The sequence below is a fragment of the Salmo trutta genome, chromosome 8 (genome assembly GCF_901001165.1).
Source record: "Salmo trutta chromosome 8, fSalTru1.1, whole genome shotgun sequence".
Classification (NCBI taxonomy): Eukaryota; Metazoa; Chordata; class Actinopteri; order Salmoniformes; family Salmonidae; genus Salmo; species Salmo trutta.
This window is the reverse complement of record NC_042964.1, coordinates 2,370,817-2,388,974: the sequence shown is the minus strand read 5'-3', so window position 1 is coordinate 2,388,974 and position 18,158 is coordinate 2,370,817. Positions and strand designations below refer to the sequence as shown.

The window sequence follows — 18,158 nt, the reverse complement described above, 5'->3', positions numbered from 1 at the left end:
AAATCAATCTCAGAACAACAGCAAAGGACCTTGTGAAGATGCTGGAGGAAACAGGTACAAAAGTATCTATATCCACAGTAAAACGAGTCCTATATCGACATAACATGAAAGGCCGCTCAGCAAGGAAGAGGCCACTGCTCCAAAACCGCCATAAAAAAGCCAAACTACGCTTTGCAACTGTGCATGGGGACAAAGATCGTATTTTTGAAGAAATGTCCTCTGGTCTGATGAAACAAAAATAGAACTGTTTGGCCATAATGACCATCGTTATGTTTGGAGGAAAAAGGGGGAGGCTTGCAAGCCGAAGAACACCATCCCAACCGTGAAACACAGAGGTGACAGCATCATGTTTTGGGGTGCTTTGTTACAGGAAGGACTGGTGCACTTCACAAAATAGATGGCATCATGAGGCAGGAAAATGATGTGGATATATTGAAGCAACATCTCAAGACATCAGTCAGGAAGTTAAAGCTTGGTCACAAATGGGTCTTGCAAATGGACAGTGACCCCAAGCATACTTCCAAAGTTGTGGCAAAATGGCCTAAGGACAACAAAGTCAAGGTATTGGAGTGGCCATCACAAAACCCTGACCTCAATCCTATAGAAAATGTGTTGGCAGAACTGAAAAAGGGTGTGCGAGCAAGGAGGCCTACAAACCTGACTCAGCTACACCAGCTCTGTCAGGAGGAATGGGCCAAAATTCATCCAACATATTGTGGGAAGGATACCCCAAACTTTTGACCCAAGTTAAACAATTTAAAGGCAATACTACCAAATACTAATTGAGTGTATGTAAACTTCTGACCCATTGGGAATGTGATGAAAGAAATAAAAGCTGAAATAAATAATTCTCTCTACTATTATTCTGACATTTCACATTCTTAAAATAAAGTGTTGATCCTAACTGACTTAAGACAGGGACTTTTCACAAGGATTAAACGTCAGGAATTGTGAAAAACTGAGTTTAAATGTATTTGGCTAAGGTTTATTTAAACTTCCGACTTCAACTGTATCAGTTTGAAAACAAAGTAAAAAATAAATCAGAGTTAATAAAGCCGCATACAAACATGGTCTCTACTTTTTTGTTTTCTTGAGTAAAGCAGCTCCAAAATGCAGGTATTTTAGTCTAGCTCAGTGGTTTCTGTGGTGGAGAGGCAGCCAGTGGAACATACGTAAGGGTTAGTAATGTTCTCTAGTTGCGCCGTGATTGAAATTCAAGCCCCATAGACTTACATTGGAACATCCAAGAAGGTCCGGATTAGGGGAAGGTTTGGTCGGCACGGGATGTCCTTGTCTCATCATGCTCTAGCGACTCCTTGTGGTGGGCTGGGTGCCTGCAAGCTGACTTCGGTCGTCAGTTCGACAGTGTTTCCTCCCAAACACATTGGTGCGGCTGGCTTAAACGAGCAGTGTGTCAAGCAGCAGTGCGGCTTGGCTCTCAACCTTCTGTCGGGGAGTTGCAGCGATGAGACAAGTTCGTAACTACCAATTGGATATCACGAAAAAGGGGGTAACGTTGAAAAAAAGGGACAGAAATGTTTGAATACATTGGCCCTGTTGTCAATCCACAATGACGCGTTCAAAACAACTGAAAACTCGGAACTGGGAAATCTCAGACTTCAGCGAGTTCAAGACAACTAAGACAGATTGGGAACTCTGATAAAACCAGCTCTGACTGGGAAAATACGGAAAATAATTTCGGAACGGTCATCCAACTTGGAATTCCAAGTCGGCATTTTGGGCCTCTTTCTAGAGCAAAAAAAGGGCCACCGTGCCACCTTCCTGTTCAAGTGAGCACAGCACAACAAAGTGAGTCCTAAAATGTCTTGTATGCTGCCGCATAAATGATGTAATATGCCAGGGAGATATGTATACTGTAGCTAAGAAAGTAATACTAAGTGTATGTTATGTAGTCAGCTGTTAGTAGTCCATGTGCCTCACCCTAATAACTTGGTCCCTTTCCCCCTCCTAACTTAGCCCACTGTTCTGACTTGATGGTGCACATGTAGCCTATAGCCTGTTATAGAGAAATGTAATCATTGAATATTGTAAGAGCTTTCATTGTCTGCTTATATGACCCCTTTATTTATCCTATGGTTCTGACTTGGTGTACAGGGAGAATACTGTCAGAATGGCCCATGTTCTGAATTGCTGAACAAATAGTTATATTGACTACGTCCGTCCTAGCTCGCTCTTAATGTATTAATCTAAATTACGGATTGCCTCTTATCCGCTTGTCGTCCCCTTACGCCATAGTTTGTACATCTCAATTGTCAGTAGAAGCCACATTTGTTTAAGCAAGTCAGCCATGCTTTTAACTGAAGCTGAATGAATTGTTTGGCTGCCAGACAGGGCTCTGCTGATAACCAGGTGTAACAGTGGTAAGGTGTTGGGACTGCTGTTGGGACAGCTTTATGTAGGCCCTAACAGTTTGTGGGCATCGTTTGTCACTGTTATAGTGCAATGAATGTATTGTTTAGTGTTGTGTAGTGGCTTTTTGTTTTCCCCACCAACAGTTAAATGCTAATATAGCCACTGAGTAGCAGACATCTATCTCTGGGCTCCCCAATGAGTCACCCTAAGGAGAGAGAGGGAGAGAGAGGGGGGAGGAGAGAGAGAGGGAAGGAGAGAGAGAGAGGGGGAAGTAGAGAGAGGGAGAGAGAGGGGAAGGAGAGAGAGAGGGGGAAGAGAGAGGGGGAAGGAAAGAGAGAGGGGGAAGGAGAGAGAGGGAAGGAAAGAGAGGGGAAGGTGAGAGAAGAGGGAGAGATTTTTACGCTACCTCATACCGCTCTCTCTTCTTTCCATTTTATCCTCCTTTCCTGTGTGTCTCTCATGACATTTTTTTGCCAATATGATCACCCAATTTATTGACTATTTATTTGCCATCGATGAACAGTTAGCAGGAAGAAAATGTCAGAATAAAACAATTTAAATGTTTCTCCGATAACTTATTTCCTCTGGGAACAGAACACACGACATGCATCTGAGCTGGCACCCTATTCCCTATGTAGTGCACTACTTTAGACCAGGTTCCATAATGCTCTGTTGTAGAGGGAACGTGGCTGGAGGGAGACATAAGAAAAGGGGGAAGGGGGAAAGAGAGAAAGAGCAGTGTAGAGAGAAAAAAAGAGAGAAGAGTGCGAATGAGAGTATTGCCACTACCGGTGTCCACTCTACAATACTTCCTTCCAAAGTTAATCTCTAGAGTTTTATTTTACCTTTATTTAACTAGGCAAGTCAGTTAAGAACAAATTCTTATTTACAATGACGGCCTAGGAACATTGGGTTCAGGGGCTGAACGACAGATATTTTTACCTTGTCAGCTCAGGGATTCGATCTAGTTTGAGTTTGAGAGCCACTGCGGAGAAAGACAGTTAGGATATGGTGTGGGTCAGAGACAGTTAGGATATGGTGTGGGTCAGGGACAGTTAGGATATGGTGTGGGTCAGAGACAGTTAGGATATGGTGTGGGTCAGGGGTAGGAGACAGTTAGGATCTGGTGTGGGTCAGAGACAGTTAGGATATGGTGTGGGTCAGAGACAGTTAGGATATGGTGTGGGTCAGAGACAGTTAGGATATGGTGTGGGTCAGAGACAGTTAGGATATGGTGTGGGTCAGGGGTAGGAGACAGTTAGGATCTGGTGTGGGTCAGAGACAGTTAGGATATGGTGTGGGTCAGGGACAGTTAGGATATGGTGTGGGTCAGAGACAGTTAGGATATGGTGTGGGTCAGAGACAGTTAGGATATGGTGTGGGTCAGGGGTAGGAGACAGTTAGGATCTGGTGTGGGTCAGAGACAGTTAGGATATGGTGTGGGTCAGGGACAGTTAGGATATGGTGTGGGTCAGAGACAGTTAGGATATGGTGTGGGTCAGGGGTAGGAGACAGTTAGGATCTGGTGTGGGTCAGAGACAGTTAGGATATGGTGTGGGTCAGAGACAGTTAGGATACGGTGTGGGTCAGAGACAGTTAGGATCTGGTGTGGGTCAGAGACAGTTAGGATATGGTGTAGGTCAGAGACAGTTAGGATATGGTGTGGGTCAGAGACAGTTAGGATATGGTGTGGGTCAGAGACAGTTAGGATATGGTGTGGGTCAGAGACAGTTAGGATATGGTGTAGGTCAGAGACAGTTAGGATACGGTGTGGGTCAGAGACAGTTAGGATATGGTGTGGGTCAGAGACAGTTAGGATATGGTGTGGGTCAGAGACAGTTAGGATATGGTGTGGGTCAGAGACAGTTAGGATATGGTGTGGGTCAGGGACAGTTAGGATCTGGTGTGGGTCAGGGACAGTTAGGATATGGTGTGGGTCAGAGACAGTTAGGATATGGTGTGGGTCAGAGACAGTTAGGATATGGTGTGGGTCAGGGACAGTTAGGATATGGTGTGGGTCAGAGACAGTTAGGATATGGTGTGGGTCAGAGACAGTTAGGATATGGTGTGGGTCAGGGACAGTTAGGATATGGTGTGGGTCAGAGACAGTTAGGATATGGTGTGGGTCAGGGACAGTTAGGATATGGTGTGGGTCAGGGACAGTTAGGATATGGTGTGGGTCAGGGACAGTTAGGATATGGTGTGGGTCAGGGGTAGGAGACAGTTAGGATCTGGTGTGGGTCAGAGACAGTTAGGATATGGTGTGGGTCAGAGACAGTTAGGATATGGTGTGGGTCAGGGACAGTTAGGATATGGTGTGGGTCAGAGACAGTTAGGATATGGTGTGGGTCAGAGACAGTTAGGATATGGTGTGGGTCAGAGACAGTTAGGATATGGTGTAGGTCAGAGACAGTTAGGATATGGTGTGGGTCAGAGACAGTTAGGATATGGTGTGGGTCAGAGACAGTTAGGATATGGTGTGGGTCAGGGGACAGAGGTAGGAGACAGTTAGGATATGGTGTGGGTCAGGGGTAGGAGACAGTTAGGATATGGTGTAGGTCAGAGACAGTTAGGATATGGTGTGGGTCAGAGACAGTTAGGATATGGTGTGGGTCAGGGGACAGAGGTAGGAGACAGTTAGGATATGGTGTGGGTCAGGGGTAGGAGACAGTTAGGATATGGTGTGGGTCAGAGACAGTTAGGATATGGTGTGTGTTATGTTGCAGGAGTGGATAGATACACTGGTCTGTGTGGACTCAGTTACTTTATTTGTGACTGTACGAAAGGCCTTGAAGAAACAATAATGAATCATATCAGAGCTGTAGTGGAGAAGAGGGGGATCTCCAGCTCCCAGAAGTTCGGTTGTCACTAGTTACCACAGCCACAAAATCAAAATGGGTTAGATCGTAAAAATTAATGAAAACAAAAATGTGCTTTTTTTTGGTACTAATTTAAGGTTAGCTGTGTGGTTCAAGTTATGCGTTCTCATTCATTGTGTTAGCCAAGGCCAGATATATCATTCATTGTGTTAGCCAATGCCAGTTATCATTGTGTTAGCCAAGGCCAGATATCATTCATTGTGTTAGCCAAGGCCAGATATCATTCATTGTGTTAGCCAAGGCCTGAGTTATCATTCATTGTGTTAGCCAAGGCCAGATATCATTCATTGTGTTAGCCAAGGCCAGTTATCATTCATTGTGTTAGCCAAGGCCAGTTATCATTCATCGTGTTAGCCAAGGCCAGAGTTATCATTGTGTTAGCCAAGGCCTGATATCATTCATTGTGTTAGCCAAGGCCAGAGTTATCATTGTGTTAGCCAAGGCCAGATATATCATTCATTGTGTTAGCCAAGGCCAGATATCATTCATTGTGTTAGCCAAGGCCAGAGTTATCATTGTGTTAGCCAAGGCCAGATATATCATTCATTGTGTTAGCCAAGGCCAGATATCATTCATTGTGTTAGCCAAGGCCAGAGTTATCATTCATTGTGTTAGCCAAGGCCAGATATCATTCATTGTGTTAGCCAAGGCCAGTTATCATTCATTGTGTTAGCCAAGGCCTGAGTTATCATTCATTGTGTTATCATTCATCATTCATTGTGTTAGCCAAGGCCAGAGTTATCATTCATTGTGTTAGCCAAGGCCAGAGTTATCATTGTGTTAGCCAAGGCCAGAGTTATCATTGTGTTAGCCAAGGCCATTTATCATGTCACCAAAATAATCTCACCTTGCACATTCACCACCCTGTGAAATTAATAAATTATTACATCTGTAGTGTAATAAACTGCATGGTTTCGAGTCGTAGTGGGAGGACCACACGTCCTCACGTGACTCCAACTTTACTTCCATATAATGGTTATTACATCAATATTTGCACATGCTTTAAAAAAAAAAAAATGTGTTTCCACCGCCATTTCTCCCATTAATTAATTATACCGACACAAAAAAATCCCACCATTGTCAAACGAACAAATCGTCTGTCTGGTTCTATAACATTGTACCGGGCATTTTATGTTTTCCATGAGTTCGGTAATTTCATCCGCATGAAATGGACTGGGGCCTCAGTGTGAGATACTTCTCATCCTTATTGGACCCTTTCAGTTCATGGCTCATTTACAATCTACTTTAGACTCACTAACAGAGTCGCTTGCCCTTCCATTCCTCATTGCTATGATTCACTGGTTAAGACTCCATAGTTATCAGATTACATGATGAAATCATCCCTTGTCAGATTCATGATTCTATGTCATGGATAATATGATATATAATATATTATCTTCCTTTTCACAATATCTAATATCACATTTTCAAACAGATCACCATGTCTAACAGCTGTAACGATGACGACGACAACGTGTGTCTGTCTGTCTGTCTGACGTCACTTCTGTCCCCCCAGGGCTTCGAACACCGCTCTCAAGATGGCAGCTATCGCCACGGCACCAGGGTCAGGAAGGGTCACGCGTACTGTGGCGATGTAGCTGGCTCTCCCCGCCCTGGCTGTGAGGTCACGGGTAGACTCCGCCCCCAGTTCAGCTTTCTAAGGAGAGACAGAAAGAGGGAGAGAAAAGGAGGAGAGTGGAGACAGGACGTTAAAACACAAACCCCCCCCATCCTTTTTTCAGTGATTGCTGATCTGAAAGAACTAAGAAAATAAAATAAAAGGTTTACATCAGGGGGTAGACAACCCTGGTTCAGGAGGGCCGCTGCCACTTCATATTTACCAATATTGAGTTGAAAACTATTGTAAAATACTACTTATGAACGGAACTTAAAAATGTTCGTAGACATAGAAAAAGGAGGATTTATCAAAACAATCCTACGAGCATCATACGCACACCGGTATGAGATAAATACCGACAGGGGACAAATACCAAGTTGATAAATACCGGTAGGAGATAAATACCAAATTGTTCTCAGTCTCAGTGCTCGACCTTGGCTACTTGCATTTTGAAACATCCCCTAATAAACAACATGGTCAAAATCCTCCTTTTGGGGAATATATACATCGCCGTACCATGAAATAGCATTTTTTTGGTTGTGCCATTGTAAACAAACTAACTGTTCAGATATTGAATAGAGGTGCAGGTGTCAGACATCGAATACAACCAAAAGGTTTGAATTGGCTCAATCAGTTGCCGCTTGACTTAGTAAATATAAAAACATACAGGGCATTCAGAAAGTATTCTTCAAAAACCCCTGACTTTTTCCACATTTTGTTATGTTACAGCCAGAATTAAAAATGGATTACATTGAGATTGTGTCACTGGCCTTCACACACACACACACACACACACACACACAATAATGTCAAAGTGAAATTATGTTTTTCAAAAGGTTTAGCTGAAATGTCTTGAGTCAATAAGTATACAACCCCTTTCTTATAGAAAAGCCTAAATAAGTTCAGGAGTAAAAATGTGCTTAACAAGTCACATTAGTTGCATGGACTCACTCTGTGTGCAATAATAGTGTTTAACATGATTTTGTTATGACTACCTCATCTCTGTACCCCAAAACATACAATTATCTGTAAGGTCCCTCAGTCGAGCAGTGAATTTCAACCACAGATTCAACCACAAAGACCAGGGAGGTTTTCCAATCCTCACAAAGAAGGGCACCTATTGGTAGATGGGTAAAATATTTAAAAACAGACATTGAATATCCCTTTGAGCATGGTGAAGTTATTAATTACACCGTGGATGGTGTATCAATACACCCAGTCACTACAGAGATACAGGCGTCCTTCCTAACTCAGTTGCCGGAGAGGAAGGAAACCGCTCTGGGATTTCATCATGAGGACAATGGTGACTTTAAAACAGTTACAGAGTTTAATGGCTGTGATAGGAGAGAACTAAGGATGGATCAACAACATTGTAGTTACTCCACAAGACTAACCTAAATGACAGAGTGAAAAGATGGAAGCTTGTACAGATAATAAATATTCCAAGACATGCTTCCTGTTTGCAGCATGGCACTAAAGTAATACTGCAAAAAATGTGGCAAAGTAATTAACTTTTTTTCCTAAATACAAAGTGTTATGTTTGGGGCAAATCCAATACAACACATTACTGAGTTCCACTCTCCATATGTTCATGTATAGTGGTGGCTGCATCATGTTATGGGTATGCTTGTAATCATTAAGGACTGGGGAGTATTCCAGGATAAAAAAATAAATGGAATGTAACTAAGCAGAGGCAGAATCCCAGAGGAAAACAATTAAAATGACAATTAAATGCATTTTAATCCCACTTTGTAACAACAAAATATGGAAAAAGGTCAAGGGGTGAGAATACTTTTCTGAAGGCACTGTAGCTACAAAGAGAGTACCATTAGGACAATTCAAGTTGCTTTAGGCGGGCTGTGTCGTGACCGGGGAAACGCTGTGAGGGAGGAGCCCCGTCTCAAATGGAACAGTAATCTGCGGCCATTCGGTCATGTTGTCAACAAGGCAGCATGGTTCATCATCCAGAAACATACACCTCTTTTCCATAAAATATATGTTCGAATTTTCAAACCAGTTTTCATTGGGGAAGGTATATAAAGCGTTTTTATCAAAAGCAAATCACTTTTGCATGTGATAGAATCCTACTAATTAGTCCACGTGCTTTATTACGTCACAATTCGTTTTTAGCCGACTTCGCTGTGGGTTTTGCACGGTGCACTTGGCTCACACCCGGAAGGCAGACCGATTCCAAAACCAATGCAATTAATTTTCACCCGGTGCAAAACACGTCTACCCCAAATCCCCTCAGTGGCAAATATGAGTCATATGAGGAAAATCAGTCAATTTAAATAAATTAGGCCCTAATCTATGGATTTTCACATGACTGGGAACACAGATATGCATCTGTTGGTCACAGATACCTTAACTAAATGGGTCTCAGGATCTCATCACAGTATTTCTGTGCATTCAAATTGCCATTGATAAAATGCAATTGTGTTCATTGTCCGTAGCTTATGCCTGCCCCATACCATCACCCCACCGTCACCATGGGGCACTCTGTTCAGAACACTGACGTCAACAAACCACTCGCCCACACAACACCGTACACGTGGCCTGTGGTTGTAAGGCTGGTTGGACATAGTGGACATAGTGCCAAATTCTCTAAAATGACGGAGGCGGCCTATGGTCGAGAAATGAACATTCAATTCTCTGGAAACAGCTCTGGTGGAAATTCCTGCAGTCTGCATGTCAATCGCACGCTCAAAACTTGCGACATCTGTGACATTGTGTTGTGTGACAAAACATTTTAGAGTGGCCTTTTATTGTCCTCAGCACAAGGTGCACCTGTGTAATGATCATGCTGTTTAATCAGCTTGTTGATATGCCACACCTGTCAGGTGGATGGATTATCTTGGCAAAGGAGAAATGCTCACTAACAGGGATGTAAACAAACTTGTGAACAAAATTTTAGAGAAATTATCTTTTTGTGCATATGGAACATTTCTGAGATTTTTTATTTCAGCTCATGGGACAAACACTTTACATGTTACGTTTATACTTTTGTTCAGTATAGTAGAAATAGTTTTGGGATGGTGCTTTTATGGCGATGTGGGGGGCTGTCTACTGCTCTGTTCGTATTTGGGAAGCCCTCTTGACTTCAACCGGCTGTGCGACGGTGGAAACTTACGTGTTACTGTTCGTTTAGCTGATGATTGCAGCCGAAACATTGGCTCATCGAGGGGCTGTGAGATGCCGATCGGCAAGCTCATGCTAAAAAAGTGCCCGTTGCCAAAAACCCGAGGACGTGTTCCGGGAATAGCATGTTGCGTTTGCCCTTTTAACGTAGGTCTTAAATCTTTACCTTGGAAAACGATATCTGATGAGCCAATCTGTACTTTCTGTTAAAAAAAAAAATCCCACCTGTCTTTAAAAACACTCTGCTAAATGCAGTGTTTCAAATCTTCCAACAGAGCAGGTCAGCCATAGGATTTACCATTATCTCAGTACTTTATAGTCTTACACAATGGTTTACCTTTCACACATGCCTCTAATTTAACAATTTACTTTTTGTTGTTGGTTTTTTGTACTTTTACCCTTTTTCTCCAGTTTCGTGGTTTCCAATTGGTAGTTACAGTCTTGTCCCATTGCTGCAACTCCCGCACGGACTCGGGAGAGAAGATCGAGAGCCGTGCGTCCTCCGAAACACAACCCAGCCGAGCCGTACTGCTGCTTGACACACTGCCCACTTAACCAGGAAGCCAGCCGCACCAATGTGTCGGAGGAAACACAATCTAGCTGATGACCGAGGTCAGCTTGCAGGCGCCCGGCCCACCACAAGGCAATCCCGGCCGGCCAAACCCTTCCCCTAACACGGACGACGCTGGGCCAATTGTGCGCCGCCTCATGGTTTTCCCGGGCATGGCTGGCTGTGACACAGCATGGGATCGAACCTGGGTCTGTAGTGACGACTCAAGCATTGCGATGCAGTGCCTCATACCGCTGCGCCACTCGTTAGGGCCTAATTTGCTGTAATTTTCTGCATGAAGTCGCAATGGAACTACAATAAAATAGAACTAATTATTACTTACTAATTAAAATTATTACTCTCAAAAATTCAACATATATTTTCCCCATTCTACACTTGACAAGCAATTCCCTTAGTCCACCACTTGGCACTGTGTACATGAACATGAACACACACACTCTCAAGCAAACGCAAATATTAATCCATTTCACACTTTGCATGGTAATGATCCCACTCATAGATCTGTGCCGAAGCATTACTGATAAATCAGGGCCCAGGTGTGTTGAATTTAGGCAATCATTGAACTGATCAATTAGCTCGGTTGGTCAGGTTGGTGTGGCGCTTAGTTGGAATAAAATACCTGCAGTACATGCAGCACTCCAGGAACAGGGTTGTCTACGAGATATGGTGGAATTGAAGCGTTAGACCTAAGTACAGCCATCACATCAACATGGTGGAATGGAAGAGTTGGGTCTAAGGTGTAGTACTGTACCTCCACAGCTGCCTGCAGAATGGCCATGTGACCACCAGGAGGCGATGTTGTCAGTCTCCTCAGTTCCTCCACTGCTGGACACAGAGCATCCAACTGGACAAGAGACAGTTAAGATACTTTTACAAAAATACAAACAAAAAAAACAAAAAAAAAGCCCAATCATACATGTCATTATTCCTGCACCTCACACTAGACTACTGACATAACCCCTCACACTAGACTACTGTTATAACCCCTCACACTAGACTACTGTTATAACCCCTCACACTAGACCACTGACATAACCCCTCACACTAGACTACTGACATAACCCCTCACACTAGACTACTGACATAACCCCTCACACTAGACTACTGACATAACCCCTCACACTAGACTACTGACATAACCCCTCACACTAGACTACTGACATAACCCCTCACACTAGACTACTGACATAACCCCTCACACTAGACTACTGTTATAACCCCTCACACTAGACTACTGACATGACCCCTGACACTAGACTACTGATATAACCCCTCACACTAGACTACTGTTATAACCCCTCACACTAGACTACTGTTATAACCCCTCACACTAGACTACTGTTATAACCCCTCACACTAGACTACTGTTATAACCCCTCACACTAGACTACTGTTATAACCTCTCACACTAGACTACTGTTATAACCTCTCACACTAGACTACTGTTATAACCTCTCACACTAGACTACTGTTATAACCCCTCACACTAGACTACTGTTATAACCCCTCACACTAGACTACTGTTATAACCCCTCACACTAGACTACTGTTATAACCCCTCACACTAGACTACTGTTATAACCCCTGACACTAGAATACTGCTATAACACCTGTTATAACCCCTCACACTAGACCACTGACATAACCCCTCACACTAGACTACTGCTATAACACCTGTTATAACCCCTCAAGAGAGAGCGATGATGATGTTTGTGTGCGAAGAAAATGAATTTAATGATAACTGAAAACGGCCTTAGTTTCCATTACCATAGTCCTGTCTCCAGGATCAGCTCCTCCATACCTGTCAGACAGACAAACCTGCTTTAGAATAAATATATATATTTTGACAATTCAAGCAACTTTTAAAAAAAGCGCCACATAAAATCTATGTATTATTATTTAGTATAATTAAATTACAGAAGTGAATTGAAATTACAAGAACGTGCACACACAAACACACCATCTCATAGCATCTGTCCCAGCTTGCATAGCGTTGGCCCATGCTGCGGGGTCGCTGCCGTCCTTCAGAAGAGCAGCAGCTGCTGTCAGGAACAAACTGTATAACTGGAGAGAGCGAGAGAGAAGAAAGAGAGAGACAGAGAGAGAAGCAGACCCATGTCACATATTACAAATGAAAAACTGACAACCAAACCCAATTATGAAAATATGTAAATGTATCATCACTGACCGCTCCTGAAGACCCGCCCATTCTCTCCTGCACCAATCCGGCGAGAGTGGACAGTAGTTGCCCCGGGCACCCAGGAACAATATGACTCTGAAGCCACTCCTGAATGGCTGAGAGACAGAGAAAGGGGGGGGATTAAACATAGGAAATATCCTATCAAATTAATACTGTTCACAAATGTTCCATGGTGTATCTACAAGTACGCAATGAATGTCTTCACCTTTGGCAGCTTGGGCATGAGTGTTCCCGCAATCTCCGTCCCCGGATGCCCTGTCCAGTGAGTTTAGTTCCTCTTGGCGTTGAAGGAGGGAAGAGCACACTGCTTCTAGAGCCTTCCTCATCACATCACTGAGAGGACCTGACACATAGAAAAATATTCATTTACAGCTGTGTGTGTGTGTGACAGTTGGCGCGTTGAAGGAGGGAAGAGCACAGAGCCTTACGCATCATAACACAGAGGACCTGACACACACACACACACACACACACACACACACACACACACACACACACACACACACACACACACACACACACACACACACACACACACACTTGAGGGAACAATATGACTGACTGGATTATAACCCAGGTATCCTGCATGGCCCAAGACTGTTAGCCCACTGAGCTAAACCCAGGTATCCTGCATGGCCCAAGACTGTTAGCCCACTGAGCTAAACCCAGGTATCCTGCATGGCCCAAGACTGTTAGCCCACTGAGCTAAACCCAGGTCCCCTGCATGGCCCAAGACTGTTAGCCCACTGAGCTAAACCCAGGTATCCTGCATGGCCCAAGACTGTTAGCCCACTGAGCTAAACCCAGGTATCCTGCATGGCCCAAGACTGTTAGCCCACTGAGCTAAACCCAGGTCCCCTGCATGGCCCCAGACTGTTAGCCCACTGAGCTAAACCCAGGTATCCTGCATGGCCCAAGACTGTTAGCCCACTGAGCTAAACCCAGGTATCCTGCATGGCCCAAGACTGTTAGCCCACTGAGCTAAACCCAGGTATCCTGCATGGCCCAAGACTGTTAGCCCACTGAGCTAAACCCAGGTCCCCTGCATGGCCCCAGACTGTTAGCCCACTGAGCTAAACCCAGGTATCCTGCATGGCCCAAGACTGTTAGCCCACTGAGCTAAACCCAGGTCCCCTGCATGGCCCAAGACTGTTAGCCCACTGAGCTAAACCCAGGTCCCCTGCATGGCCCAAGACTGTTAGCCCACTGAGCTAAACCCAGGTCCCCTGCATGGCCCCAGACTGTTAGCCCACTGAGCTAAACCCAGGTATCCTGCATGGCCCCAGAATGTTAGCCCACTGAGCTAAACCCAGGTATCCTGCATGGCCCCAAGACTGTTAGCCCACTGAGCTAAACCCAGGTATCCTGCATGGCCCAAGACTGTTAGCCCACTGAGCTAAACCCAGGTATCCTGCATGGCCCCAGACTGTTAGCCCACTGAGCTAAACCCAGGTATCCTGCATGGCCCCAGACTGTTAGCCCACTGAGCTAAACCCAGGTATCCTGCATGGCCCAAGACTGTTAGCCCACTGAGCTAAACCCAGGTATCCTGCATGGCCCAAGACTGTTAGCCCACTGAGCTAAACCCAGGTATCCTGCATGGCCCCAGACTGTTAGCCCACTGAGCTAAACCAAGGTATCCTGCATGGCCCCAGACTGTTAGCCCACTGAGCTAAACCCAGGTATCCTGCATGGCCCCAGACTGTTAGCCCACTGAGCTAAACCCAGGTATCCTGCATGGCCCCAGACTGTTAGCCCACTGAGCTAAACCCAGGTATCCTGCATGGCCCCAGACTGTTAGCCCACTGAGCTAAACCCAGGTATCCTGCATGGCCCCAGACTGTTAGCCCACTGAGCTAAACCCAGGTATCCTGCATGGCCCCAGACTGTTAGCCCACTGAGCTAAACCCAGGTATCCTGCATGGCCCCAGACTGTTAGCCCACTGAGCTAAACCCAGGTATCCTGCATGGCCCCAGACTGTTAGCCCACTGAGCTAAACCCAGGTATCCTGCATGGCCCCAGACTGTTAGCCCACTGAGCTAAACCCAGGTATCCTGCATGGCCCAAGACTGTTAGCCCACTGAGCTAAACCCAGGTATCCTGCATGGCCCAAGACTGTTAGCCCACTGAGCTAAACCCAGGTCCCCTGCATGGCCCAAGACTGTTAGCCCACTGAGCTAAACCCAGGTCTCCTGCATGGCCCAAGACTGTTAGCCCACTGAGCTAAACCCAGGTCCCCTGCATGGCCCAAGACTGTTAGCCCACTGAGCTAAACCCAGGTATCCTGCATGGCCCAAGACTGTTAGCCCACTGAGCTAAACCCAGGTATCCTGCATGGCCCAAGACTGTTAGCCCACTGAGCTAAACCCAGGTATCCTGCATGGCCCAAGACTGTTAGCCCACTGAGCTAAACCCAGGTATCCTGCATGGCCCAAGCCTGTTAGCCCACTGAGCTAAACCCAGGTATCCTGCATGGCCCAAGACTGTTAGCCCACTGAGCTAAACCCAGGTATCCTGCATGGCCCAAGACTGTTAGCCCACTGAGCTAAACCCAGGTATCCTGCATGGCCCAAGACTGTTAGCCCACTGAGCTAAACCCAGGTATCCTGCAAGGCCAAGACTGTTAGCCCACTGAGCTAAACCCAGGTATCCTGCATGGCCCAAGACTGTTAGCCCACTGAGCTAAACCCAGGTATCCTGCAATGGCCCAAGACTGTTAGCCCACTGAGCTAAACCCAGGTATCCTGCATGGCCCAAGACTGTTAGCCCACTGAGCTAAACCCAGGTATCCTGCATGGCCCAAGACTGTTAGCCCACTGAGCTAAACCCAGGTATCCTGCATGGCCCAAGACTGTTAGCCCACTGAGCTAAACCCAGGTATCCTGCATGGCCCAAGACTGTTAGCCCACTGAGCTAAACCCAGGTATCCTGCATGGCCCAAGACTGTTAGCCCACTGAGCTAAAACCCAGGTATCCTGCATGGCCCAAGACTGTTAGCCCACTGAGCTAAACCCAGGTCTCCTGCATGGCCCAAGACTGTTAGCCCACTGAGCTAAACCCAGGTATCCTGCATGGCCCAAGACTGTTAGCCCACTGAGCTAAACCCAGGTCCCCTGCATGGCCCAAGACTGTTAGCCCACTGAGCTAAACCCAGGTATCCTGCATGGCCCAAGACTGTTAGCCCACTGAGCTAAACCCAGGTATCCTGCATGGCCCAAGACTGTTAGCCCACTGAGCTAAACCCAGGTATCCTGCATGGCCCAAGACTGTTAGCCCACTGAGCTAAACCCAGGTATCCTGCATGGCCCAAGACTGTTAGCCCACTGAGCTAAACCAGGTATCCTGCATGGCCCAAGACTGTTAGCCCACTGAGCTAAACCCAGGTATCCTGCATGGCCCAAGACTGTTAGCCCACTGAGCTAAACCCAGGTATCCTGCATGGCCCAAGACTGTTAGCCCACTGAGCTAAACCCAGGTATCCTGCATGGCCCAAGACTGTTAGCCCACTGAGCTAAACCCAGGTATCCTGCATGGCCCAGGCTGTTAGCCCACTGAGCTAAACCCAGGTATCCTGCATGGCCCAAGACTGTTAGCCCACTGAGCTAAACCCAGGTATCCTGCATGGCCCAAGACTGTTAGCCCACTGAGCTAAACCCAGGTACCCTGCATGGCCCAAGACTGTTAGCCCACTGAGCTAAACCCAGGTATCCTGCATGGCCCAAGACTGTTAGCCCACTGAGCTAAACCCAGGTATCCTGCATGGCCCAAGACTGTTAGCCCACTGAGCTAAACCCAGGTATCCTGCATGGCCCAAGACTGTTAGCCCACTGAGCTAAACCCAGGTATCCTGCATGGCCCAAGACTGTTAGCCCACTGAGCTAAACCCAGGTCTCCTGCATGGCCCAAGACTGTTAGCCCACTGAGCTAAACCCAGGTATCCTGCATGGCCCAAGACTGTTAGCCCACTGAGCTAAACCCAGGTCCCCTGCATGGCCCAAGACTGTTAGCCCACTGAGCTAAACCCAGGTATCCTGCATGGCCCAAGACTGTTAGCCCACTGAGCTAAACCCAGGTCCCCTGCATGGCCCAAGACTGTTAGCCCACTGAGCTAAACCCAGGTATCCTGCATGGCCCAAGACTGTTAGCCCACTGAGCTTAACCCAGGTCCCCTGCATGGCCCAAGACTGTTAGCCCACTGAGCTAAACCCAGGTATCCTGCATGGCCCAAGACTGTTAGCCCACTGAGCTAAACCCAGGTCCCCTGCATGGCCCAAGACTGTTAGCCCACTGAGCTAAACCCAGGTATCCTGCATGGCCCAAGACTGTTAGCCCACTGAGCTAAACCCAGGTCCCCTGCATGGCCCAAGACTGTTAGCCCACTGAGCTAAACCCAGGTATCCTGCATGGCCCAAGACTGTTAGCCCACTGAGCTAAACCCAGGTATCCTGCATGGCCCAAGACTGTTAGCCCACTGAGCTAAACCCAGGTCCCCTGCATGGCCCAAGACTGTTAGCCCACTGAGCTAAACCCAGGTATCCTGCATGGCCCAAGACTGTTAGCCCACTGAGCTAAACCCAGGTATCCTGCATGGCCCACTGATCTTCAGCCTAGGCATGATATTATTCCAACAGGTCCTAGCTGTAGGCTACTTTCTGTGTGAGGTGTATGTTGTCCAAACCGTACCTTCTGTATGAGGTGAGTGTTGTCCTAACCGTACCTTCTGTATGAGGTGAGTGTTGTCCTAACCGTACCTTCTGTATGAGGTGAGTGTTGTCCTAACCGTACCTTCTGTATGAGGTGTGTGAGTGTTGTCCTAACCGTACCTTCTGTATGAGGTGAGTGTTGTCCTAACCGTACCTTCTGTACGAGGTGTGTGAGTGTTGTCCTAACCGTACCTTCTGTATGAGGTGTGTGTTGTCCTAACCGTACCTTCTGTATGAGGTGAGTGTTGTCCTAACCGTACCTTCTGTGTGAGGTGAGTGTTGTCCTAACCGTACCTTCTGTGTGCGAGGTCTCTTGCATGTCTTTCGCTGGAGGGTCCAGAATGCAGCTCCTCCCACTGATACACACAGTACTGAGGTTGGGCCAGGCAGGGGCTGTGGTCTTGGCATCTGAGAGAGAGATGGGGGGAGAGAGAGATGGGGGGAGAGAGAGAGAGAGAGATGGGGGGGAGAGAGAGATGGGGGGAGAGAGAGAGAGGATGGGGGGAGAGAAAGAGAGAGAGATGGGGGGAGAGAGAGAGAGAGATGGGAGGGAGAGAGAGGAGGAATTGGGGGAGGAGAGAGAGATGGGGGAGAGTAGATAGGATGGGGAGAGAGAGAGAGAGAGATGGGGAGAGGAGAGGAGATGAGTGGGGGAGTAGAGAGAGAGATGGGGGG

The 18,158-nt window shown here is 46.6% G+C and overlaps 1 protein-coding gene across 2 annotated transcripts; it reads right to left on the bottom strand.

The window, feature by feature from the left end:
- Positions 1-5,120: 5,120 nt before the first annotated feature.
- On the bottom strand, positions 5,121-17,891 carry tkfc (triokinase/FMN cyclase; the record flags this gene model as incomplete). 2 transcript variants are annotated; one of them, XM_029759710.1, is given in 7 exon segments in its annotated part: positions 5,121-6,909; positions 11,331-11,423; positions 12,347-12,380; positions 12,540-12,643; positions 12,768-12,874; positions 12,985-13,122; positions 17,778-17,891. In XM_029759710.1, coding segments are annotated over 7 exon segments (749 nt in total), but the record flags the coding sequence as incomplete, so codon positions are not given.
- Between the last annotated feature and the right edge of the window lie 267 nt (positions 17,892-18,158).